Source organism: Clupea harengus, chromosome 11 (assembly GCF_900700415.2).
Source record: "Clupea harengus chromosome 11, Ch_v2.0.2, whole genome shotgun sequence".
In the NCBI taxonomy this organism is placed as follows: domain Eukaryota; kingdom Metazoa; phylum Chordata; class Actinopteri; order Clupeiformes; family Clupeidae; genus Clupea; species Clupea harengus.
Window position 1 is genome coordinate 14,814,624 of NC_045162.1, and position 22,500 is coordinate 14,837,123.

The 22,500-nt window shown below is 46.2% G+C and overlaps 1 protein-coding gene across 15 annotated transcripts in view; it reads left to right on the top strand.

The window, feature by feature from the left end:
• The window catches only part of ptprub (protein tyrosine phosphatase receptor type Ub), a 201,774-nt gene that overhangs the window by 118,207 nt on the left and 61,067 nt on the right, over positions 1-22,500 (top strand). For all 15 annotated transcript variants that reach the window (XM_031575606.2, XM_031575612.2, XM_031575609.2 and 12 more), the window contains exons 5-10: positions 475-590; positions 4,321-4,495; positions 9,301-9,594; positions 15,332-15,703; positions 18,246-18,355; positions 20,854-21,055. In XM_031575606.2, the coding sequence (XP_031431466.1) occupies positions 475-590; positions 4,321-4,495; positions 9,301-9,594; positions 15,332-15,703; positions 18,246-18,355; positions 20,854-21,055 (1,269 nt within the window). The remainder of the gene's footprint in view (positions 1-474; positions 591-4,320; positions 4,496-9,300; positions 9,595-15,331; positions 15,704-18,245; positions 18,356-20,853; positions 21,056-22,500) is intronic.

Consider the following 22,500-nt stretch of genomic DNA (forward strand, 5'->3'; position numbering starts at 1 on the left):
GTGCCAACATAAGACTGTAGAATCAGAACATTTCTAGATAAAATTACGATTGAAAGGTTGAGTCGACACTTTTTGCTAGGAAGTTGCTTACATTTGATTAAATTACTTCATGAATTTTTGATTGATTAAAGCCTGACATTTTGCTTGTGTTTATTCAGTGACAGTAACCTCAGCATGTTAACTCCATAAGCAACCATCTTTTGCTGTAATCTCTGGTAAAATTTCTGGCTATTCCGGCGCTAAAACACACACAACGGCCCGTTAGTTCCTGCAGTGGAAAAATGCCTAGTGTGAGCTGCTAGTGTGAGAGGCCTCAGGACCCCATGCTAATTTATAGCGTAATCACTCATAAATTCTAGCTCCCTAAAAATCTGTTGACTTTGGTTCCTACAGAAAAGTAATTCTATTTGTTTTAGATTATACTTGTACTGTCTGTGGGTCTTTTTTTAACGTCTTTTCCCCTGTCTTCCTTAGATAAAGCTCCGCACTTCTCTCGACTGGGAGACATGGAGGTCAATGTCGGGCAGAATGCCTCTTTCCAGTGTGTGGCATCGGGGCGGCCTTCGGAAACAGAAACATTTCTCCTGGAGGTGAGTCTGCACTGAGTGGTGCTGTTGAGGGCCTTGGCTAGTTTTTCATGTCTGAGTCTATCTGCTAACAATTTTCAGTGTGAATTTGTGTGTGTGTGTGTGTGTGTGTGTGTGTGTGTTTGTGTGTGTGTGTGTTTGTGTAATAACAAATCCTTTTTTTGGGGGGGGGGGGGGGATTCAATATTGGGGGTAATGCTTTTTACTTCATGAACTAAATGATTAATGAGGGTGTTCAGGGGCGTCCAAACCTTTGCTAACAACAGTGTTGTGTCAAATAAATGTGATGAGTATGCCTTGATGGAACAGCATGATGGAACAGCAAAGGCAACATCATGTTTTGTAGTGATACTTGCTGCCCACACAGACAATTGAGGTAATTGTTCTCAGCTGTCCTTAACACAGTCACAGTTACTCACAGTGGCTTGCTCTCACCAGGACAGCAAAAGGCTTTTATTTCTGGGAAGAAGAAGAAGACTGCAATCAAGACTACTTACACCGTCTTTCCACCATTCTTCCTCTTCCAGAAACAAACTCACACATCAAGCAAAGGTTTAGGCTCTGGAAAGTACTAGCAGAAGTTATATTGGCTAGGTCAGTAGCTCCACGCATCAAGCAAAGGTTTAGGCTCTGTGAAGTACTAGCAGAAGTTATATTGGCTAGGTCAGTAGCTCCACGCATCAAGCAAAGGTTTAGGCTCTGGAAAGTTCTAGCAGAAGTTATATTGGCTAGGTCAGTAGCTCCACGCATCAAGGTGATTTAGGTGACACTGATAATAACAAACCTAATCAAAATGCTCAGTTCCACACAGCCGACTTTACTTGAGGCTAGACTTTTGCTTGGGGTGCATTCTGGTTCATACAATCCCTCTCTTAAGTTTAATTGGGCATACTTTGTTACATTTGTTCCATGCGGGGAGTGAACCTTATATGTGTGTGTAATTTACGGCTCCCTCCTGAGTCCAGCACTTTCCTCACCTTCAATTACAGAGAGTGGAGAAAGAAAATCACAGGTTTTGCACACCGTCCCACCATCTGGCTGCAGACTGATTACACATTGCAGCAAAGCCCAACGCATTACATGCGCATTGTTCTGAGCTTTAAGACTGCGGGGGAGACCTGAGGACACGCATGTTCCTACCGTTCACTTTTTCCTTCCTTTCCTTTGTCTTCGCTTTCTTTTTTACTTTTCCTCCTCCTCCTTTTCTTCTTCTTCTGCTCTGAGTGTAGAATAGCAGCGCTGAGGGTGCATGTGGAATAAACTCCTGCACCCAATGTTCCTCCTTGTATGCAGATAAAAAAAAGCTCAATTTTTTTTGATTAACTTTAGCTTTATTCTTTAAACAGGATTATTTTGATCTTGTGTTATGGCACATCAGCAGTGTATTGCCGACAAGTGTGATTATTCCACGACCCTTATAGCACAGTAATTAGTCTGGCGTGAAACATTGTGTGTCAACATCGCCATGTTTCCCAAATGTCTTCTTTTTTTCCCCAAAATGTGTTTCCCACCCACCCCAAATTCTCACAAAAGAAAATAATAAGGGAAAAAACAACTCAACAACTCAATATGGTCTTCAGGACCCCATCCAATGGTAGGGTGTGTGTTTGTGCGGTTTCACTGGGGTTTTTCAGGACGGCAAGGATGTACGCCTAAACACACTATTCCCATAGCCGCAATCAAAACCCCATCAAAACCACACAGCTGTCTCCGAGTAGCCAAGGATACTAAGAGTCATCGGCCCTCAGAGCCAGTGTTTAAGAAACACCTCAAGTGTCTGGACAGGATCCTGACTCTTTGAGGTAGGCTTCCAGCCCCTCTCTGAGTGCTCATCTGACAGTCAGTGTGTCGCCAAACAGGCACACTGTTTGTGCCACAGTAGGTTTCCACTCCACAACACTTTGAAGATGTTTTTTTTTTGGGTAATTCAACCTTTTCCAGTGTGTCGCCTCAGCAAGTCTTTTTTCGCTTCTCATGTCCTCCCTTGGACTGTGTCTTTTAACTTTCTTCCTGCTGCAGTGTTGAACATTTTCAAACAGTTTTTCGTTTCTCTTTGAGTTTGCTGCAGACGTTTGCGAAAACACACAGTAATGGTCTGAGGAGGTAGTTCTCGGTGAACAAGCATGGACTATGGGTTACGGTTTAAATCAAACAATTTGGAATGGTTAAACAAAACCTTTTCAAATGTAAGTTAAAAGAAATGCGCTCACCCCAACCATTTGTGTCGTACGCCAAATGAAGTGCCCTTCTCTGCTCACTCCCAAAATGTGTTCTGACAAACCCCCACTGCAGTTTATCTGCCTCTGTCTCCAGCTGTATACATCTTATCTGAATAAAAATCAGAGCATCAGACAGGGAACTGCTGTCATTTCTCTGAGTTCACAGGAGTCAGATTGGTCTCTTTAATAACTCGTATCATTTTCATTCCAGAGAGGTATAGTGAGATCATATCATTGCGTAAGGATTTACAGTGGGGAAAATAAGTATTTGAACCCCTGCCGATTTCGCAAGTTTGGCCACTTGCAAAGAAATATGTGATCTATAAATGTAATAGTAGGTGTATTTTAACAGTGAGAAACAGAATATCAATAAAAAAATCCAGAAAACTGCATTTTATAACATTTATGACTTAATTTGCATTTGATGCAGAAAATAAGTATTTGAACCCCTAGCAAAACATGACTTAGTACTTGGTGGAATAACCCTTGTTGGCAAGCACAAACGTCAGACTTTTCTTGTAGTTGGTCACCAGGTTTACACACATCTCAGGAGGGATTTTGGTCCACTCCTCTTTGCAGATCCTCTCCAAATCCTTAAGGTTGCGTTTTCAATGGGAGGGAATGAGGGAATGAGGTTCAAGCCCAATATTCCACATTACATGGCCCCATCCATAGTCCCCTCGATGCAGTGGAGTCGTCCTGTACCCATGGCAGAGAAACAGCCCCAAAGCATAATGTTTCCACCTCCATGCTTGACGGTGGGGATGGTGTCATATTCAGCATTCTTCCCCCTCCAAACGCGGCAAGTTGAGTTGATGCCAAAGAGCTTGATTTTGGTCTCATCTGACCACATCCTGTCTCCCAATCCTCCTTAGAATCATTCAAGTGTTCATTGGCAAACTTCAGACGGCCCTGTACATGTGCTTCCTTGAGCAGGGGGACCTTGCGAGTGCTGCAGTACTTCAAACCATTACGGCGTAGTGTGTTGCCAATGGTTTTCTTGATGACTGTGGTCCCAGCTGCCTTGAGATCATTCACAAGCTCCCCCTGTGTAGTTCTGGGGTTATTCTGCACCTGTCACCCAATAGTTGTCTGCTTCTCACCAAGCTGCTTGCCGATGGTTTTGTAACCCATTTCAGCCTTGTGCAGGTCTACAATCTTATCTCTGACGTCCTTGGTCAACTCTTTGGTCTTGCCCATGGTGGTGAGGTTGAAGGTGTGAAGTATGATTTTTTGGACAGGTTTCTTTTATACACGTCACCAGTTGAGATCAGGTGTACCTTGTTAGGCCTAATGACGACTAATCTGTGTGCATGTTGGGGTTCCCCGTCTTCCAGTAGCGGGACTGTGTGGTTGTGGTTATATAGGTCACTAGTTATGGAGCTAAGATGTCTCACTCGTACCTGGGCCTCTCTCTCTCTCACTCTCTCTCTCTTCTCTCAGAGGCATGTCATTCACGTTGTCCTTTCTGACCTCTCTCTCAACCCCCCCTCCTCCCCATCCCTCCTCCTCAGCGACACAACGGGAAAGTGACGACCTCCACCTCGGTCAAGCACCTGAACTACCGGCGCTTTGTGGCCTCCTTCCAGCTGGACAACGTCCAGAAGCCGGAGCAGGACCTCTACCGCTGCGTGGCCCTCTCCCCCCGAGGCGCAGGGGTGTCTAACTTCGCCGAGCTCCTCGTCAAAGGTGAGGGCTCATTGCCATGCCATCGTCATATCTTAAAAGGAGTATGGTCTAATTAGCCGTATCTGTCATATTAAGGTACAATTATTGTCTTCTTATTTATTTTTATTTTTTTTAACTGTGAAATCCAACCTCTGTCATACACAATTTTGTGTTGCAAATGTGAACAAGTAAAACGCATTTATTTACCAGCCATTTTAGGCAGTTACTTTCACATCTGTATTCATGTGCAGTTGTCAAAGTTGTGTTTTCTATAAGAAAACCCATTTCCTTGCAATATATATATATATACTGTGTATATATATATACTGTATATATATAATAACAATATACAATATTTTTTCCCAGGAGGGTTTGCTCAGCAACATGTAGTTTTATCTTACTCCAGCTCCCAGACTGCAAGGTTCACCTTGTTTCGCTTGGCTTTCATATGAAAGAGATTTGCTTCTCTAAGTTTGACAGTCACAAAAGCACAGAAAATGCTAATTCCATTGCCATTGTTAAATTTAGCTTGATATTTCAAATGGACTTATTTTTATATATGCAATGTGCTAGAGCCACAACATAATCTAATCATGTATTTCTAACAATTTACCATGACATTGGTCATGACAAGGACCTTGTACGGATAGAAAGATGATATAAAAACAAGTCCTGTTTATAGCCTTTAGTAAAAGCTGAGGGGATCTGAAAAGTGTATGCTTTGATTCCAATTTTGGGTTTGGCAGGCTAGAAGGCTTAACTACTATACTTTCATTTGGTGCTTGGGTGACTTATGGTGTTGATGTTATCATTGTAAGAGATGTACTCTACAAAGGTTTGGCAAGGATTCTGGAAGGGAAGATTGGGATGAATTCTCCAAAGCCCTCAGCAAGTAAAAAAACAAAACTTTTGAACAGAGAGCAGACAAGCAAAGCAAGCGCGCCCCTTATGTTAGGATGGTGTTTATTAAGGATTTACTGAGTTATCAAACAGGAGTTGCGTGCGATACAAAACACAAGAGTGGAAGGCCATGCAAATATAATCACGCTCGGTAGCACGTGACACTATGCTTATAGCAAAATAGCTCAGTGATCTAATTCATGACTCTGCAACGAATCATTCTTACTTGGATGGCCTGTAAAAAAAAAAATTGAATTTCGAGTTGTCTTAGTTTGTTATCCATGTATTTTTCCCCGGCTTGGTAGCTTTGATGTTTTTGTAAGTTGCCCTCCGTGCAGAGGACATGGTGTCTGCCAGCGGCTGTTTTGTGTTGACATGGTGTTCGGAGCAGTGTTCTCTGTAAATGAGCTCTGTTAGAGAGCAGACAGTACACTGGCCATCGCGCCTCCCTTGGCTAGACACCGCAGATAATGTTGCTCACACAGTGAGAGCTCAGAGTGGCTGAAGCACAGCTGTATCCCAAGGACTGTGGCATTTCAGAGGGAGGCTGACGCCGTCGGTCCACAGAGCTCTTCACTTATCACGCACGGCAGCGTGGCTAAGTCCGCCTGGTTCCACTATCCGGGTGATGCCGCCCCTGACAGGCTGGGGATGGCTCCACTTGACGTGGGGTTTAGATGACTCGCCAGGCTCCCGATCACTAAAGCTAACAGGGAGAGGGAGGAAAACAGAGATGAGGAAGAGGAGTCTAATTCATCCCTCTGCCTTCACAACCTCCCCACCACACTCCCAACCCACAACCAAACAGTCACAGGCAGAGTTAGCGAAAGTAGAACCATAGCTAATCCCATTGGTAGATGTAGCTGCACGGATTATTTTGACTTTTCATGACAGGGACGCCACAAAAGCCAAAAGCAGGGGGTGGTGGCAGGGGGGTGGTGGCTGCGGTAAAAGTATAGTATTACCAAAACCCTGCGAGATGGGCGCCAAAGAACGTGCACTCAACACATCCCAGATTGGAGGCCCGTGAAATCTGCTGTAATGTGTTCAGTTCCAAAGCAAGCATACATCATGCCTCAATTCTCAGAGCTCTCTCTCTCTCTCTCTCTCGCTCTCTCTCTCTCTCTCTCTTTGTCTCTTTCTCTTTGTCTCTCTCTCTCTCTCTCTCTGTCTGTGTCTCTTGTTATTTGATCCCCTGTATTTTGTCATGAGAATTTCTCTAGGTGTTGAAATCATGTCTCGCTCTTACATTTATTGGGCTGCTGCTACCCTGGCTGCCGGCTTGTGTTTCTGCACGATTAGTAACACAGCACCTTACCAGGGCAGGATGTCGTCATGCTATTTTTGTACATGACAACACCTCAGCATACCCTCACAACTGAAGCCATACCTGTCTTCTCTCAAAAACTGAAATTACGTCAAAGAAATGTTTTTTTTTAATCTAGAATGGCTTTTCAATGTCCGGGTCATAAACCATTGTATTTGTAGGTGATGTGAAATTACAAGTTTTGGAGCTGACTTGGTCTGTTTTGCAGACTTTACCAGCTCCCAGTTGTGCATTTCTTTTCTTCTTTTTCTTTCTGCTTATAGCTTGATCAGTACATCCACTCTGGGGTTGAGCTGCTCACATTGATGGCTTAATGGCCACAGCTCTGCCCTCACTCTGTGGTGGGAGGGGGTCCATTTGGACAACGTTTCCAACGCACTGCTCTGGTGCAATGAACACAGCTAGAACCGATCCATCAGAGCCATTCTGAGATGGGGGCAAAGAGACTGGTTGGCAAAACTCAGTACCAAACCCGCTTGTGAGGGAATGAGTATGTGCTCTGACAGCCAAAACAAGGAGCCAGGCTCTTTGGCTCTTTGAGTGCAGGTTTGCCACCCCGTAGACCCGGGTTCAAGTCCGGGTGAGGTGACTCCTCTCTCCCCTTCGCTACACAGCTACCAAACCATAGTGACTGTAACCTTATAGTTGCAATTTTTAAAACGTATTTCTCCCCCCATCCGTTTGTCCATCCATTCATTTCGCGTTACACAGCCGACATACAACAACAGTGAGGGAGCTCACTGCATCCCCCCCCCCCCCCCCCCCTACCCCCCACCCCCACCTTCAGCCCTCCATCCCACATGGTATTGCTAACGAGAGGCTAATCAGGCTCTTAATTAGGATGATCAGCTCATTTCACAACTGGCTGCAGATGAGGCCTCCAGCGGTGGCGCACAGGGTGTAGGAGTCTAATGGGGATAGCACTCAGCGGAGTGTGAGAACCCAGCATGGTGGTGGCAACAACACAAAAAAGACGAGTGTGAAAAGGGAAGTCTGCGGCGGCGTCAATAACAGGATCTTTTCTCAGTTTCTTCCGCATCGAGTGCGCTCTGGCCCCGGCTGTGGGATCTCCCCTGGCTGTCGCCTGAGACGGCCATGAATTTGGAGCGGCCTGACGCGCCTGTTTGTCCTCTGCCATGGGCGGGCGAGGGTGCGGCCATGCCTGCTGTTTATCAGTACCGTAAATCAGCTCTGGAGCTGTGGCAGGGAAGTCTGTCGGGGGTCGGTGTGTGCTGAGGAGGAATGCTGGAGAACACAAGACTCATCTCTGTCTGTGTCATTGGTGAGGGACGGTTATGTGGAGGAGTGGGGGGGGGGGGTTCCCTGAGCACAGCTGCCATCCCTCTCCTCCCTTCGGAGACAAAGGTGGAGGTTTGGTATGTGGGCGGGAAGGTGCTGAGAGAGAGATTAGTCATGGGAAAGACTGAACCGCGTGTAGCTGTAACAGTGTAGCCGTTAGTTCTTTCTTCCTCATCTTGTTCTTCTTCCTATTATTCCATATGTTGTTTATCTGTTTTAAATGTGTCCCTTAGTCTTTCTTTCATAGTTTCTCTTGCATTATCTCCTCTCTGTCATGCCCTCTCTTTCATGTCTTTTGATCCTTCTCCATGTCTTAGCCCTCGAGTGTCCAGAAATGTTCAGTAGTTTGGGTCTATTTTAAAAACTCAGGGTGTCATAATGGGCTTTGACAACAGCCTTTGACTGTCCCCCTTTTAAACAGAGTTTCCCTCATTATCGCTCTTTCGTTTGCCGTCATATGCTCTTTTCCAGTACAAAGCAGCGTCTGCTCCCATTTGAGGATCGCTGATGCTTTCGACAGCTGGGCTTTAACTTAAGGCTGCTTAAGCTCGCTCAAAGGCACCTTGATGCGCGCTTGATGCACGTGACCAGTTTGGTATTTGACCCAAGACCTTCAGGTGGGAATGTCTGAGTTTTTTTTTTATCCCAGGGATGTGCACACAGAACCCCAGGTGGTGGATCTTTTTTAGGCCTCCTGTTTGAGAAAAAAAGAGGCGCAGGATTAGGGAGTCAAAATGAGTCTGACTTGAAGTTTGTCCCTGAAGTCTTGAGGTGCAGAGTCGTAAGAAGGGGAGTCATATAATGCCTTTTCTCATTAAACCGCCCTCATCCGCTTATTTGAAGCAATACATTATATTCGAAACAGTGAAGTGGGAGTCATGCCGCTTGGTTTTATGAGGGAGCCTCTTGTGGAGTATGCTGGCTAATAAGCCTTTTGGAAAGATGCATGAATAATGAACGTGTCTAATATTACAAGTCATAAAAACACCCAGCTCATATTTCAATTTTGAAATGAAAAAAAAAGGAGTTATTAGAATTAACATTCTGAGACAATAATGTGTGCTGTCTACTGTTCAGAATGACGGTTAATAAAGGTGACAGTCCTCAATCTGGCAGATATGTTGAATGCCGTAGTGAAACATCAAGGCATTTGCATAGAAACACACTGACCTTCTGTTTAGTGTGTTTTGCAGTTGACTCAACAATGTAACAGCCATTACTGAGACAAATGATCAGTTTCAATAGATATTGATCTTTTACCCCTCCCATCCCTCCCATCCCTCCACTTTTGCCTCTGCAGTTCCCCCATCTCCCATCGCACCCCCCCAGTTACTCAGAGCTGGCTCCACCTACCTGATCATCCAGCTCAACACCAACTCGATCCTGGGCGACGGCCCCATCATCCGCCGCGAGATCGAGTTCCGCGCCAGCCACCTGCCCTTCTCCGAGATCAACGGCGTCAACATGGTCACCTACAAGCTCTGGCACCTCGACCCAGACACTGAGTACCAGGTCAGCGTGATGCTGACCCGGCCCGGGGAGGGCGGCACCGGCCCATCTGGACCCCCACTCATTAGCAGGACCAAGTGTGCAGGTGAGTGAGCGCCCTGCGTCATCAGAATCGGACCAATCCCAGCCTAAGACTATTACAAGATCATGCTGCATCAATCACTGTATGTATAGTGTACAGTTCGCAATTCAATTTACTGTAAAAAAAAGCTCTTACTGTATCGATCCCAGTGCGAGTATTATTGACGTGTCATGTAATATCCACCTCACTTTAGAAGCCATGATGTATTAAATGATGATGTCCCATAGCATGATAACTTTGCAATTAAACTGTTGGGAAAACTCAAAAGAACAAGCAAGTATGTATGCATTTAAAGTAACACTATGCAACAATTTCACACTTTTTGAGGTATGGTTTTATAGGCAACTAGTCATGGTACCATCCTCAAATTCATTTTGATAGCCTATGGCCATGTGAAGGACAGATAAACACCTGTGTCTTCCCCAATAGCCATCCAGGATATCCCCTATGTAGTTCTGTGTACCGGGCTGGAACACCCTGCAAAAATGGAAAAAAAGCTTTCACACGCATGATATTGCCAGCTATACTTCCAAAAGACACCAGTTAGTGTGTTGGCAAACTTCTATCAGTGTCAGCTGGGCTGTTGGTGGTGTTTGCAAGGTTTTTGCATGCCTTTTAGGGAATTGGCTTACTAGTTTTGGAACAGAACTCCGTATTGCTGCTTTAATAGAAATTATTTTAAAAAGAACTGGTTAGACCTTGCGCCCTTACGTAAAAGGTTATGGAAATGTGTTCCGCCGAAAACCGACATTTTCTTTCTTTCTCGATATCAAGGTTCTGCGATGGAATGTGAGTAGCTCTATTGATGGAGTGGAGAATGTCGAGTCGGAATGAAATGTGGGCAGACTCTTTTCACTCTAAACCAAGGGCTCCGCTGACCTGCACCGAGTACACTGTGTCACTCTCACTCTCTCATCCTCCCCCACACCACCTGTCTCCAAACTGGGCTGAATTACCAGCTCGTCCAAACAAACTGAGACTAAGTGGAGATAGATTGGATGACGAGCTAGGAAGTGTGAGGGTGAGGGTGAGGGGGGGAGAGGAGAGGGGAGTAGGGAATAGCAGAATAATAATTCAAAAATAAATAAAAACAACAACAGCACTCTACTGACAAAACAGAGACTGTGAAAAGAACAAAAATGTACAGTGTCAGGCTTTAGAGAGAGAGAGAGAGAGAGAGAGAGAGAGAGAGAGAGAGAGAGCAAGCTTCTGCAGGGTGTCTCGCATAAAAGCCCAGTTATTTACACAGATTGTTTTCAGCAGCTCCGGGTTGGGCTGCTCTCTCTCTCTGCCTGCCTGTGAAACCCAACCTTTTAATGGGGGTGTGTGTGTGTGTGCGTGTGTGTTTGTGTGTGTGTGTGTGTGTGTGTGTGTGTGTGTGTGTGTGTGTGTGTGTGTGTGTGTGTGTGTGTGTGTGTGCGCTCGGTCCACCGTGGGGCACAGTGTTGTGTTTACTCGGAATCCGCGGAGGTAATTTGAATGCCGTATACGTGGATGGATGGGAGCAAGGGACAAGCAGTGTTTGCGTTCTCTGCTGTGATTAAAATGAGAAGAGAGGGTAATTGAGTAGAGAGATGAGGGACTCCGGTGGGGACTGGAGATGGGTTCTCCAAAGGCCGGAGTGTGCTTGGCAGAGTGCAGCCATATATATGAGGAACACATATGCAGAACTATGCATGCACTCACTATTCAAACACACACACACACACACACACACACACACACACACACACACACACACAGAGATACGTACACAGCCATAGTTGCTTCCATGCTCTCTCTTTTGATGGTGATGGTCTATTTTGGATTGCGTTGGTCTGGCTTGGCCTAGATGTTGATTGTATTGCATTTGCAACTGATGTTTTTTAAATGGGGATATTTTTGTTTTATATCTTGATCTCTGATCTATGATGGATTGATTGTAGAATGCCATAATGCCTTATCATCTTTATTCTAGACTACTGTATATACCCTCCTCAAACTACATACTCACTATCTCTATCTCTCTCTCCCTTTCTCAAACCTTCTCACCGAGAAGAGCGAAATAAATAAGTAAATAAATCAAGTGACTGAAGAGAAATAAGTACAAATAAGTACATTAATTATAAAATAATTATATGTAATACAATTGTATTGCCTCACATACTCATTAAACAGTTGATAGGTGCATGCGGTCTATAAGTTGTACTATAACCCAAACCCCGTAGTTTTAAAGGTGTGCCGTTAAATCCACCCACTCCCTGCTTAGGGATGATGGTCTGCTGCAGATGGTTCTGAAATATGAGCCAAATCAGTGGAGGGAAAGATAGGCCTGGTCTCAGCAGTCTTTGGGAGACGTGGCATTTGTTGTGCCCCAGAATCTTGTTTATAGACCCCACTGGGGAGTTTGCTTTCTGAACTTGCTTGTTAGCTGGCGGGCTCAGACCGTTCGGCCTGCTTGGAGTCTTCGTCGCCGCCGTTTGAAATGAGTCTTCCTCCCGCAAGAGCGAGGAGGAGCAGTGTCGCCGGGAGGTATCATCCCCACCCCAGGCTGCCGGCCTCAGGCGCTGACCTACATGAGAGACGCGAGGCCCAGACATCCTGCCAGAGTCGTTAAAAAACCAAGGAGACGGGAGCGGGAGAACCTCCATGACGTGCCGAGGGCTGAGGGCCGTGTGGCGAGGCACAGTCACGTTGGCGACTCAGTGAGGTGTTGCCATGGAGATTGGCACGCCTGGTCCAGGATGGGAGACTGCACAGCTTAGGGGACCTTTGGAGTCAAGAATGAGTGAGAGAGAGAGGGAAGGGGAGAGAGAGGGAGAGAAATATTGTGTGAGAAAATGATTGAGATGGACAGAGTGTAAGGATGGTAGGAATTAAAGGGTGGATGAAAGGGGTGATGAGAGAGCCCCTGCCACAGATTGAACTACAGATGGACTGACACCTGCCACTGGGTCATGGAAGCCTCAGTTGAAAATACCCACCCTGCCCTCCCCCTTCAATGCCCTCACTCTGGTATCCTAGCCACCCTTGAAGAGATGGTTTATCACAGGGACAGGAGCTGTCTCTCCCTCTCTCTCTCTCTCTCTCTCTCTCTCTCTCTCTCTCTCTCTCTCTCTCTCTCTCTCTCTCTCCCTCTCTCTGCCTCCCCTTTCTCTCTGCCTGTCTGTGTGTATGTTTGTATTTGTGTGCCACCGTCAGTGTGCCTGTGTGTGTGAGCTTCCAGCAGGGCCTAATCACGGCAGGCACTCAGTGTTCATGAAGCCGAGGGTACAGGGGCAGTATGCCCTTGCATAACCCAGTGTGTGTTCCCTCTCTGACATCTGCGTGATGAGTTAACATGGGAACACTAATGATGATGAGGATGATGGTGATGGCGATGACGGGCACAATTCAGCAGAGGCACATGAGGACACTGTCCAAAAACATTCCGTCCGTGTGTCCATCGCCGCTACCTGGAGGCCAGCTGCAGGTAGCCCTTTTAGTGTGTTAGCTTCATCAGCATCAATAATCCACAATCTGTTACACACACACACACACACACACACACACACACACACACGTTTCTACTGCCTCCGGACTGAACAGAACCAGCTTGCTGTTTGCCAGGCATGAGTCCTCTGTCTGCAGGCGCTGTCCCATCTCAGGAGGGGTGCCAACGAGAGGGCACCCCAGGCACAGCCCTGGTGAAGAGATGAGGCGTGTAAACTAGGTGAAGTCCAACTGGAACAAAAGCCTACTTTTTAGAGAGCCTTGGTGTAAACACTATTGGCTCTGGATTCTTTTAGAACCCCCCCCCCACACACACACACACACAAACACATACACACACTCCCCAGCGGGGGCAAAAAATTAACTATTAACACAATTTCTAAATGACATCTCATTACCTAATGGTCCTGTTTGCATACTACGTCAGAATATCTCACTTAGTAGAGAGCCTCAGCGACTTGAAAGAGAAATGAATAAAACCGTCTCATTTGGCAGTCATTTAGTTTATTAAAGGCAGGCTGGTTTAAGATCAAAGGGAATTCATTTCTGTTCAATCACAAGAGCACTTGTAGTTCTGTGTGTGTGTCGATATGGAATGGTCAGTGTGTGTGTGTGTGTTTGGGTGAGTGTCTGCATGGGTGTGCGTGTGTGTGTGTGTGCTCTTTCCTCTGATCCACACTTCATACATTTCTGCCTGATTATTCTCTTTGTTCTGCCTACCGTCAGTAGGTGCAGCCTGTGTTGCCTGCGCTCTGGTCCCCGGCCTTATGACTCTGCTCTCTCCCACTCAGCACTGCTCCCATCACCCCCCTCCACGTGCACACAGAGAGTGGAGAGGAGAGGAGAGGAGAGGAGAGGAGAGGAGACCTTGTCTGGTAACCTCAGACGGCACAGGGAAAAACTATCTAGCGCATAAGTCCTCTTTCAGTCTCTCTCTTCTCTGAGGCCATTAGTCAGCCACTCTCGCCATTAAGGCAACAAAGCAATGCAATCCGTTATGCACTTTGACAAAAAAGCTGCATTGATTGTGTCGATAATGGGCTGTGACAAATGCACGCATTGATGACAACATGCAAACTGTCCTTGGCTTGCCAATTGTTCCTTCCTTCTCTCTTTATCTTCCTGTTCTCTCTTTCTGCTCTCTCTCTCTCTCTCTCAGAAACACAGAGCAGCTTGTGCTACTGGAGGACAGGCTTCGATATGTGTCTCTCTGTCATGGATTCTGGATGGAGGGAGGACACACAGTTCATAGATGAGGCAGTTGTTCAATTGTTCTTCTCTTTTCCGCCTGCCTCAGGAAGTGCTTCATGCACCAGTGGACAGCAAGCAGGCAGGGTACTGATGGTGGTGCTGATGGTTGTTGGGGGAGGGGGGGGGGGGGGGGGGAGCAGGGGCAAGGCAGGGGGGGTGGGTCTGCTCATCTTTGACCAAACACAAGTGGGCATGCTCTAAAAATAAAGTGCACCGTTTCCAGCAACACCCTCAGCCTGTGAGTGCAACTGGCAGACACTGACCGTCCTTGGCTAGGGAGGGTGGGGGGGGGGGGAGCGATGGGGTTGGAATGGGTGGTATTTTAGTCGCGGTGAGCAGGCAGCCGGAGGGTGAGGGTAGCGCTCGGTCCGCTGGGTGACAGGGAGGCGGGCGGTGGCGCGGTGGCGGAGCAACCTCTGAGCCTGTCCGTTTCATTAGCGTAATTGGCTTGAGCCTCGGCCGTGGCTGGCAGGGCGAGTGGAGGCGGCGCGGCGTGGTGCGGCGCGGTGCTGTACTGTGCCCGTGCGGGGGTTGGGTTGACCTCACTTCCGCTCGCCTGCTCTGGCACCAGACCTTGTGCGTGGTTTAAGAATCACACTGTATAACCGGGGTGACTGCCACCCCAGTGTGATCATTAAAAAAAGACAGATGTTAAAAAGAAACTTGTAGTGTAATACTTCTTCACGCCATGTTCACTTCTTCATTTTTGTTCTCATCACCAAGCAACACGCTTTTTAGCTTTGAATCCAGCTACAGTTCTGACTATTATATAATTTGGCACAATGTCCTTGTAAAATTAACATAGGAATCTGACTTTCTCCTTCTTTCTCTCTATTCTTCGATCTCTTTCTTCCCCTCTGTCCTCTCTTTCTCTCTTTCTTCTTGCTATCTTTGTATCTATCTTTCTATACTCCTCTTTCTCTTTTCCTCTCACTTCCCCCTCTCTGCTATCTCTCTCCCTCCTCTCCCTCTCTCTATCCCTTTCTCCCACCCCATCTCTCTATCTGTCTCTCCATAGAGCCCATGCGTGCCCTGAGAGGCCTGACGGCCACAGATATCCAGCCCCGGCAGCTGACCCTGCAGTGGGAGACTCTGGCCTTCAACGTGACGCGCTGCCACACCTACTCCGTGTCGCTCTGCTTCCGCTACTCCACGGGCAACGCCGTTGGCGGCAGCACCGGGGCGGGCGCGGCCGCGGCCTCGACGGGCATCAGCGGGGCCGGAGGCCACAACACCACGGTGCGCGAGTGCCTGGCCGTGGAACGCAACACCTCGCGCATCACCCTGCGTGACCTGCCCCCGTACCACGCCGTCCACGTGCGTCTGTCGCTCGCCAACACGGAGGGCAAGAAGGAGGGACGTGAAATGGGCTTTCAGACGGAGGAGGACAGTAAGTATGTGTTTGTGTGTGGGTGGGTGGGTGTGTGTGTGTGTGTGTTCGGTCACACAGTGGTGTGCCACAGCGGCTGGAGTCTTCTAGTCACGATTTCACACAAGCCCCGGATGAGTCATTGCTTTCCTGCTGGCCAGTGTTAAATTTGGCTAACTCCGATAACTACCATTCGACTCAAACTTTTGTGGATGTCTTGTTCGGAGAACCTCCGGATTTTTGTTTTTCCCAGAGATGTTTGATGAAGGAGCTGAAGAGAAATGTGTGGGTGGTGGAGTAGCCAATAGGCTGGCTAGACCAACACAGTCCCCCAGACATTTGAATCAATCATAATCAAATACACTCCATTGCCCACCCATGCCATTGTGCTGTTAGTCATTCAGTTTAGTTTGTTTTTGCATGACATCCATAACAGATTTCCTACATAACACACACATACACATGGAGGGCAAACAGCTGAGTGAAGCCAGTTTTTTTTCTCTCTCTCTCTCTCTCTCTCTCTCTCTTTATCTCTCTCTCTCGTGTTCTCAGTCTCTGTTTGTGCCATGCACCTGCCCTGCAGCTCTCCTCAATGAGCAGATATTGTCTGAAATGAAAGAGGATGACAAATCAATACCACTCTCACAGACCACCAGCGAGCTGGAAAGCGGAGATTTGGTGCTTATTTTAACATTATATCTGACCACTGTGGTGCACAGGATCCAAGCTGAAGGACAAATCAATTCCACCTCCTCCTCTTCCTCCTCCTCCCTCTTTACTGGGAGAAGAGAAAAAAGAGTGCATCTGTGTGTGTGTGTGTGTGTGTGTGTGTGTGTGTGTGTGTGTGTGTGTGTGTCTGTGTGTGTCTGTGTGTGTGTGTGTGTGTCTAAGTGTGTTTGATGTGCTTGTCCAGGGAGGAAAAGAGCAAGAGAGAGCAGGGAGAAGTTGAATGATACGCTTCAATTACAAACACACTCTTCAAAAGCTTCAATCAGCAACTTTGTTCTGCTGTGCTCTGTCACCACAGAGAGGGGGTCCACGTCAGCATTTTTAGTGCTGCTGCTTTTGCCATTGGTCATCCCTATGCTCACCACACACACATACACACACACACACACACACACACACACACACACACATGCACGCACTTGTGTATTTTCTGTATGTGTGTGTGTGTGTGTGTGTGTGTGTGTGTGTGTGTGTGTGTGTGTGTGTGTGTGTGTGTGTGTGTGTGTGTGTAAGATAGAGTGTGTGTTTATGGTACACTATTTCCATATGCATCATCTCCTGGGCTTGAGTCTGTCTATCATAAACTTACAGGACAAACGGCCATTACTAGTTCTAAAAAGATGGTTGCTATGGATTAGTTCCATACCTTTTGCCATCATATCCCAGCATTCTGTTGAGACTTAGCTTTGTAAAAAGGCTGTGGTCCGTGGCCCAAATTTAGTGTAACGGTACTAAAAGCTATTTCAGACACACGGAACATGTTGCTAATCTTTGTACTTTCATAACTCCAATAATTTGTAACTCTGTCACAAAGCCATAGTTCATTTAAACTTTACAACCAACTTGGCGAATTGATATGCAAGTGTAACACGGCCCAAAAAACTGGGACTACTTCATAGGTGTGCAAACATCAAAAGTTTATTGACTTTCTAAAGAACGTTTAAAAATAGGAAATTCAACCAAGCTGTGGTATGCATCTAGCCAACACGTAGGGCCCATGTGTTTAATTGCAGGTGTTGACACACTGCCAGTCTGTTAGGAGTGGCTTACACCTCCTGGTACACAGGTGCAGGCGATAACTGATAGACTTCCTTCCAGCAGTGTGTGCAGTGACACATACACACACTCAGATGCACAGCCTGCCACTTACGCACACACCTAACAGCTCTTTCTCTCTCTCTCTCTCTCACACACACACACATACAAATTCATTCACATTCACATTCACATACACATACACATACACATACACATACACATACACATACACATACACATACACATACACATACACATACACATACACATTCACATTCACATACACATTCACATGCACATACACATACACATGCACATGCACATTCATACGCATACGCAGACGCAGACGCAGAGACATACGCATATGCATACGTATCCTCTTTGGGACCTTGGTATCAAATAACGTTTGAATTCATCCTGAGAGGCTCCAGAAGCACTCCTGTGGTTCCATCTAGTAGACCAGCTTCATCAATTCCCACGAGAGGTTTCAGAGCAGAAATACAGTCGTTGCTTAGGTAGTTAGAACACAATTGCTTGGATTGATGTTTTGCTGTTGTCCAATGGACCTTAAGAAAAGACTATGTGAAATTTTCCAGTTCTAGGACTTTCTCTGCTCAGCATTACAGATATTCTCATATAAGGCTGGTGTGCTTCTTTGTCATCTTGTCTTGAGTGCCCGTCAGGCCTGGCTGTACTCAAACTTGGATTGTATAAGATATATTGCCGTAACCTTGGAGATGTTCATTGTGGGATTTTGCCTCTATCTTTATAACACTTTTGTCCTGCTTACCCATAGTTCCTGGCGGCATTGCCCCTGAGTCCCTGACTTTCACGCCATTGGAGGACATGATTTTTATGAAGTGGGAGGAGCCAGTGGAACCCAATGGTCTTATCACTCAATATGAGGTACAGTATGTGTGATACACACACACACACACACACACACACACACGCCCGCGTGCGGATACATGTAGAGATGCCACGTAAACCTGCACATTCACACACACACACACACACACACACACACACACACACACACACACACACACACACACACACACACACATATATGTACAGATGCCATTCTCATTCATCTTTAGCATGCACACACACACACAGACACATACACACAACTAAATGTGCGGACTCCCCTTACACACACACACACACACACACACACACACACACACACACACACACACACACACACACACACATCATTGTCATTCATCTTTGACATGCATACATAAACTCTTTGTCGACAAAATGGCAATGTGAATATGTTACAGATGCTACAATATGAGTACAGATGTGTTAATGAGTGCCATAAACTGGGTTTGTAAGTTAAACTGGCCCTCTACTTACTTCTGTTAAAAGTTCTCAATTGAATCCCTGCCAGGAGAAGATGGTGTGTGACAATCACACATTGACACCTCACGCACTGTTGCACCGATAACACACACACATGCACATAATCAATGTATGTCACCGCCCTTTAACTGTGATTTGTGGCACTCGCAACTGAAAGAAATCACAAATAAAATCATGGAATCTTGAAACCACCGACCGACAGGAAAGGAAACAAAAGTTTAAAATGTAACCCTGGGGTCTCACATTTGAAGTGAGACATTTTCTGATGAGTTCATCTGAGCTGGCATGACAGCCGGTCCCCTGCTTTTATTCCTTTCAGACTGTGCAGTCACAAGGATATCATTATTGTAGATGGGATATAAATAGGGGACTGGGCTGGATTATTCTGCCAGCCTGAGCAGAGGAAGACAGAACTAAATTGAGAGGAAGGCTGAGAAAAGAGAGAGCTTGTATGTCTGTGTGCGTGCCTGTGTGAGTGTGTGTGTGTGTGTGTGTGTGTGTGTGTGTGTGTGTGTGTGTGTGTGTGTGTGTGTGTGTTTGTTTGTGTGAGTGTGTGTGTGTGTGTGTGTGTGTGTGTGTGTTCAAATTCCTATTTTTTCCTACCCAGATTTAAGCAATGACCAGTCTCACTGAGCCTTTGGTTCTCCTACTCTTTCGCTCTTGCTCTCCCCGCCATCCCCCCCTTTATCCCTCTCTCTCTCTCTCTCTCTCTCTCTCTCTTTCTCTCTCTGTGTTTCTGTAGTGCCTGCTCTTCTATCAATGTGCTTTATATATATATTCACTGAGCAGACCCCCGTAAGCCCCATCTTCATACTTATCGCTGACGTGCAGATTGTCATGGTCCTCTCATGACATTATGCACGGCTCCAGCAGATCGTTTTGGTCCCGCTCATGACACTATGCACAGCTCCTGGTCTGAATCACAGTCTTGGGGAGATGACAAGCACGGGAGTGCTGGGGCATGATATTTTTGGGGTGTGCTTGATACCCCTCCCCCCTTTCTATTTCAATTTGGCCTGTTTCCTTCCTCTGTCCTTGGGTGTCATCGTGTATAGCTAGCGTGAACGGCTATGATGAACGGCGAATCTGTTCCCTGTAAGTGAGGCTGTTAACTACAGCCATAGCCTTGACTGCCAAGCTGATAGCCGCCCTATAAAATGACAGCATTTGGACATTAAATTGTGCTGAGGAAACAGCTGACCAAACCCACTCAGTGAAGTTTAGTCCCATGAAAGGGTCATTATGTAGGTGAGTTGGGTTATGCAGAGGGCCATCTCTAGCAAGGAAGGGAGATGGCTGCAGATGGTTTATTAGTCTGCATAGCATCACATCTAGTCCTTTGACACTTTATTATGAGAGAACAATATCTGGAGATAACCCATCTAAATTACATGTTGGTATTGAGTTACAGAGAAAGTCAGTACGAACAAGGCTGGATTCCCCCTTTAAACATACCGCAAATAGACAGATCCACCATGCTGTTCTTAATGGTTTGATTCGGCACTGTTACTTTGAGCTTAACATTTCATACACATTATATGCAATAATCATTGACACCCATATTTAAACAAAATCATTCGTAGTTCCACGTTGGAACGAGCTGCATAGTACTACCAGGGCAGGGGTGTCCCTCTCTACCATTAAGAAGCTCTTGAAGACCCAACTCTTCAGAGAGCACCTCCTCTCCTAACTTGCACTTCCTCTCCATTTTTCTACCTCTCCTTATCCTTCCTCTAATGCTATCACCTCTAACTATTACCTAACTCGCACTTAAAGTAGTTACATTCCTGCACTTTTTTATTTCTTATGTAAAATAGTATTTATTGTTACGCTAGGTATCTATTGCTCGTAGCTTGATTGTTATCTCCTTTGTACGTCGCTTTGGATAAAGGCGTCTGCTAAATGACCAAATATTAATGTAAATGTAATCATTGTCTACAGATGTAGAGTCCTGCTCCCTGAGACTACATCACATCTGATCTCCTGAAAGTCAGCAAACCTTTTCAAACTGAGGTTGTTGTGTACCGTTACAGATCAGCTACCAGAGCATCGAGTCGACCGACCCAAGTGTCAATGTGCCGGGCCCAAGGCGCACGGTGTCCAAACTGAGGAACGAGACGTACCACATGTTCTCCAACCTCCATCCAGGAACCACGTACCTGATCTCAGTGAGAGCCCGCACGGCCAAAGGTTTCGGCCAGACAGCCCTTACTGAGATTACCACCAACATCTCTGGTGAGCATGTCTACTTGTGTGTTTATAAGCCCTTATTTTTGTGCGTGGTGGGTGAGTAAGCATGGGTGTGTGGGCGCGTGTTTACGTTCCAGTCTGCTAGTCTGCTAATTACCTTAGCAAGCCAACATTTCTAACCATATAACCATATCATTGTTTAGCTTTGTCTTTTCCAACTCTTCCAGCTTTTAGACCTGTCCTTGCTAAACCAGTGATGGATGAAAACACTTTGTTGCTTTGTAGCAATGCTAGTGTAAATAATCCTACACGTATTGAGCTTTATGCATCAGTACATTGATTGTCTTGCCTTGTCTTACCTTTTATTATTTCAATATTTGCTGTGCTGTGTTGACGCTTTGGACCCATTGTACCAGCAGCAAGTAACCACAGACCACTGGGTCCAAAGTTGCAGACTGCACTGAGTATGTGATTTGTGGTAGAAACTTTTAGGTCAAGGGAACAGGAGCACGTTGTTGTGCCTACACAGTGTGCAATGCAATTAAAGAAGTGGCAAAGTGCTAATTTACCAGAGGATCTAAAATGTTTTTTTTTCCTCACAACCCAGAAGAACTTTTCACAAGTTGAGAAAGTCTTTAATCGCTCCCAAAAACTTTTACAGGGGCTGTGAAAATCGTAATGTGACCATTTAGTCGGAGTCTGGAGCCCTATTAGTTCATTCTGCCTGAAGACATTTTGTCATAAAACTCGCATCTGCCTCAGCCTGTGATGAAAAGGAAGTAGAGGCAGGAAAGAGTCAGGAAATGGATTCACAGAAATAAACAGGTCTTTTAAAATGGACTCAGAACCTTTCAGGTGAATGAATGGAGTGTTGAACTGAATGAGGGGGGAGAGGAGGTGTACCAGGTGAGCTGTTTAGTAAGACCGTGCGTGCGCAATTATGTTCACTTCCGACCTTCCGCTCTTGCCGTGTGTGAAAGACCAAAAGGACAAAAGCATCCAGTCCCTCCTGGTAAAAAACGTTTAAATACTCACACACACACACACACACACACATAAAACACACACACACTAAAACACACACACATACACACACACACGGTCACACAATTGCACCTGTACTGATATTTATGTGCCTTTATGGTATTAAAAATAAAAGTTACTTTCTGAACACTCCTTCCGCTCTCCTTTCTCAGCACCTCTCTGCCTCATCGTCCGGAACAGGTGCAGTGCTCGTGTCTGATGTGGCAGCATCGCTTAAAATGAGGCACACCATAAGGACACACACACGCACACACACACGCACACACACACACACACACACACACACACACACACACACACACACACACACACACACACACACACCATGAGCTATTCATGCACCAACACATTATGAAGCCAAGCTACACCACACCCTGAGCCGGGTAGAAACATATGTTCCCACGTCATCCACTCCTCTGTCTGCTCAAACCCCCGCACCACACCAT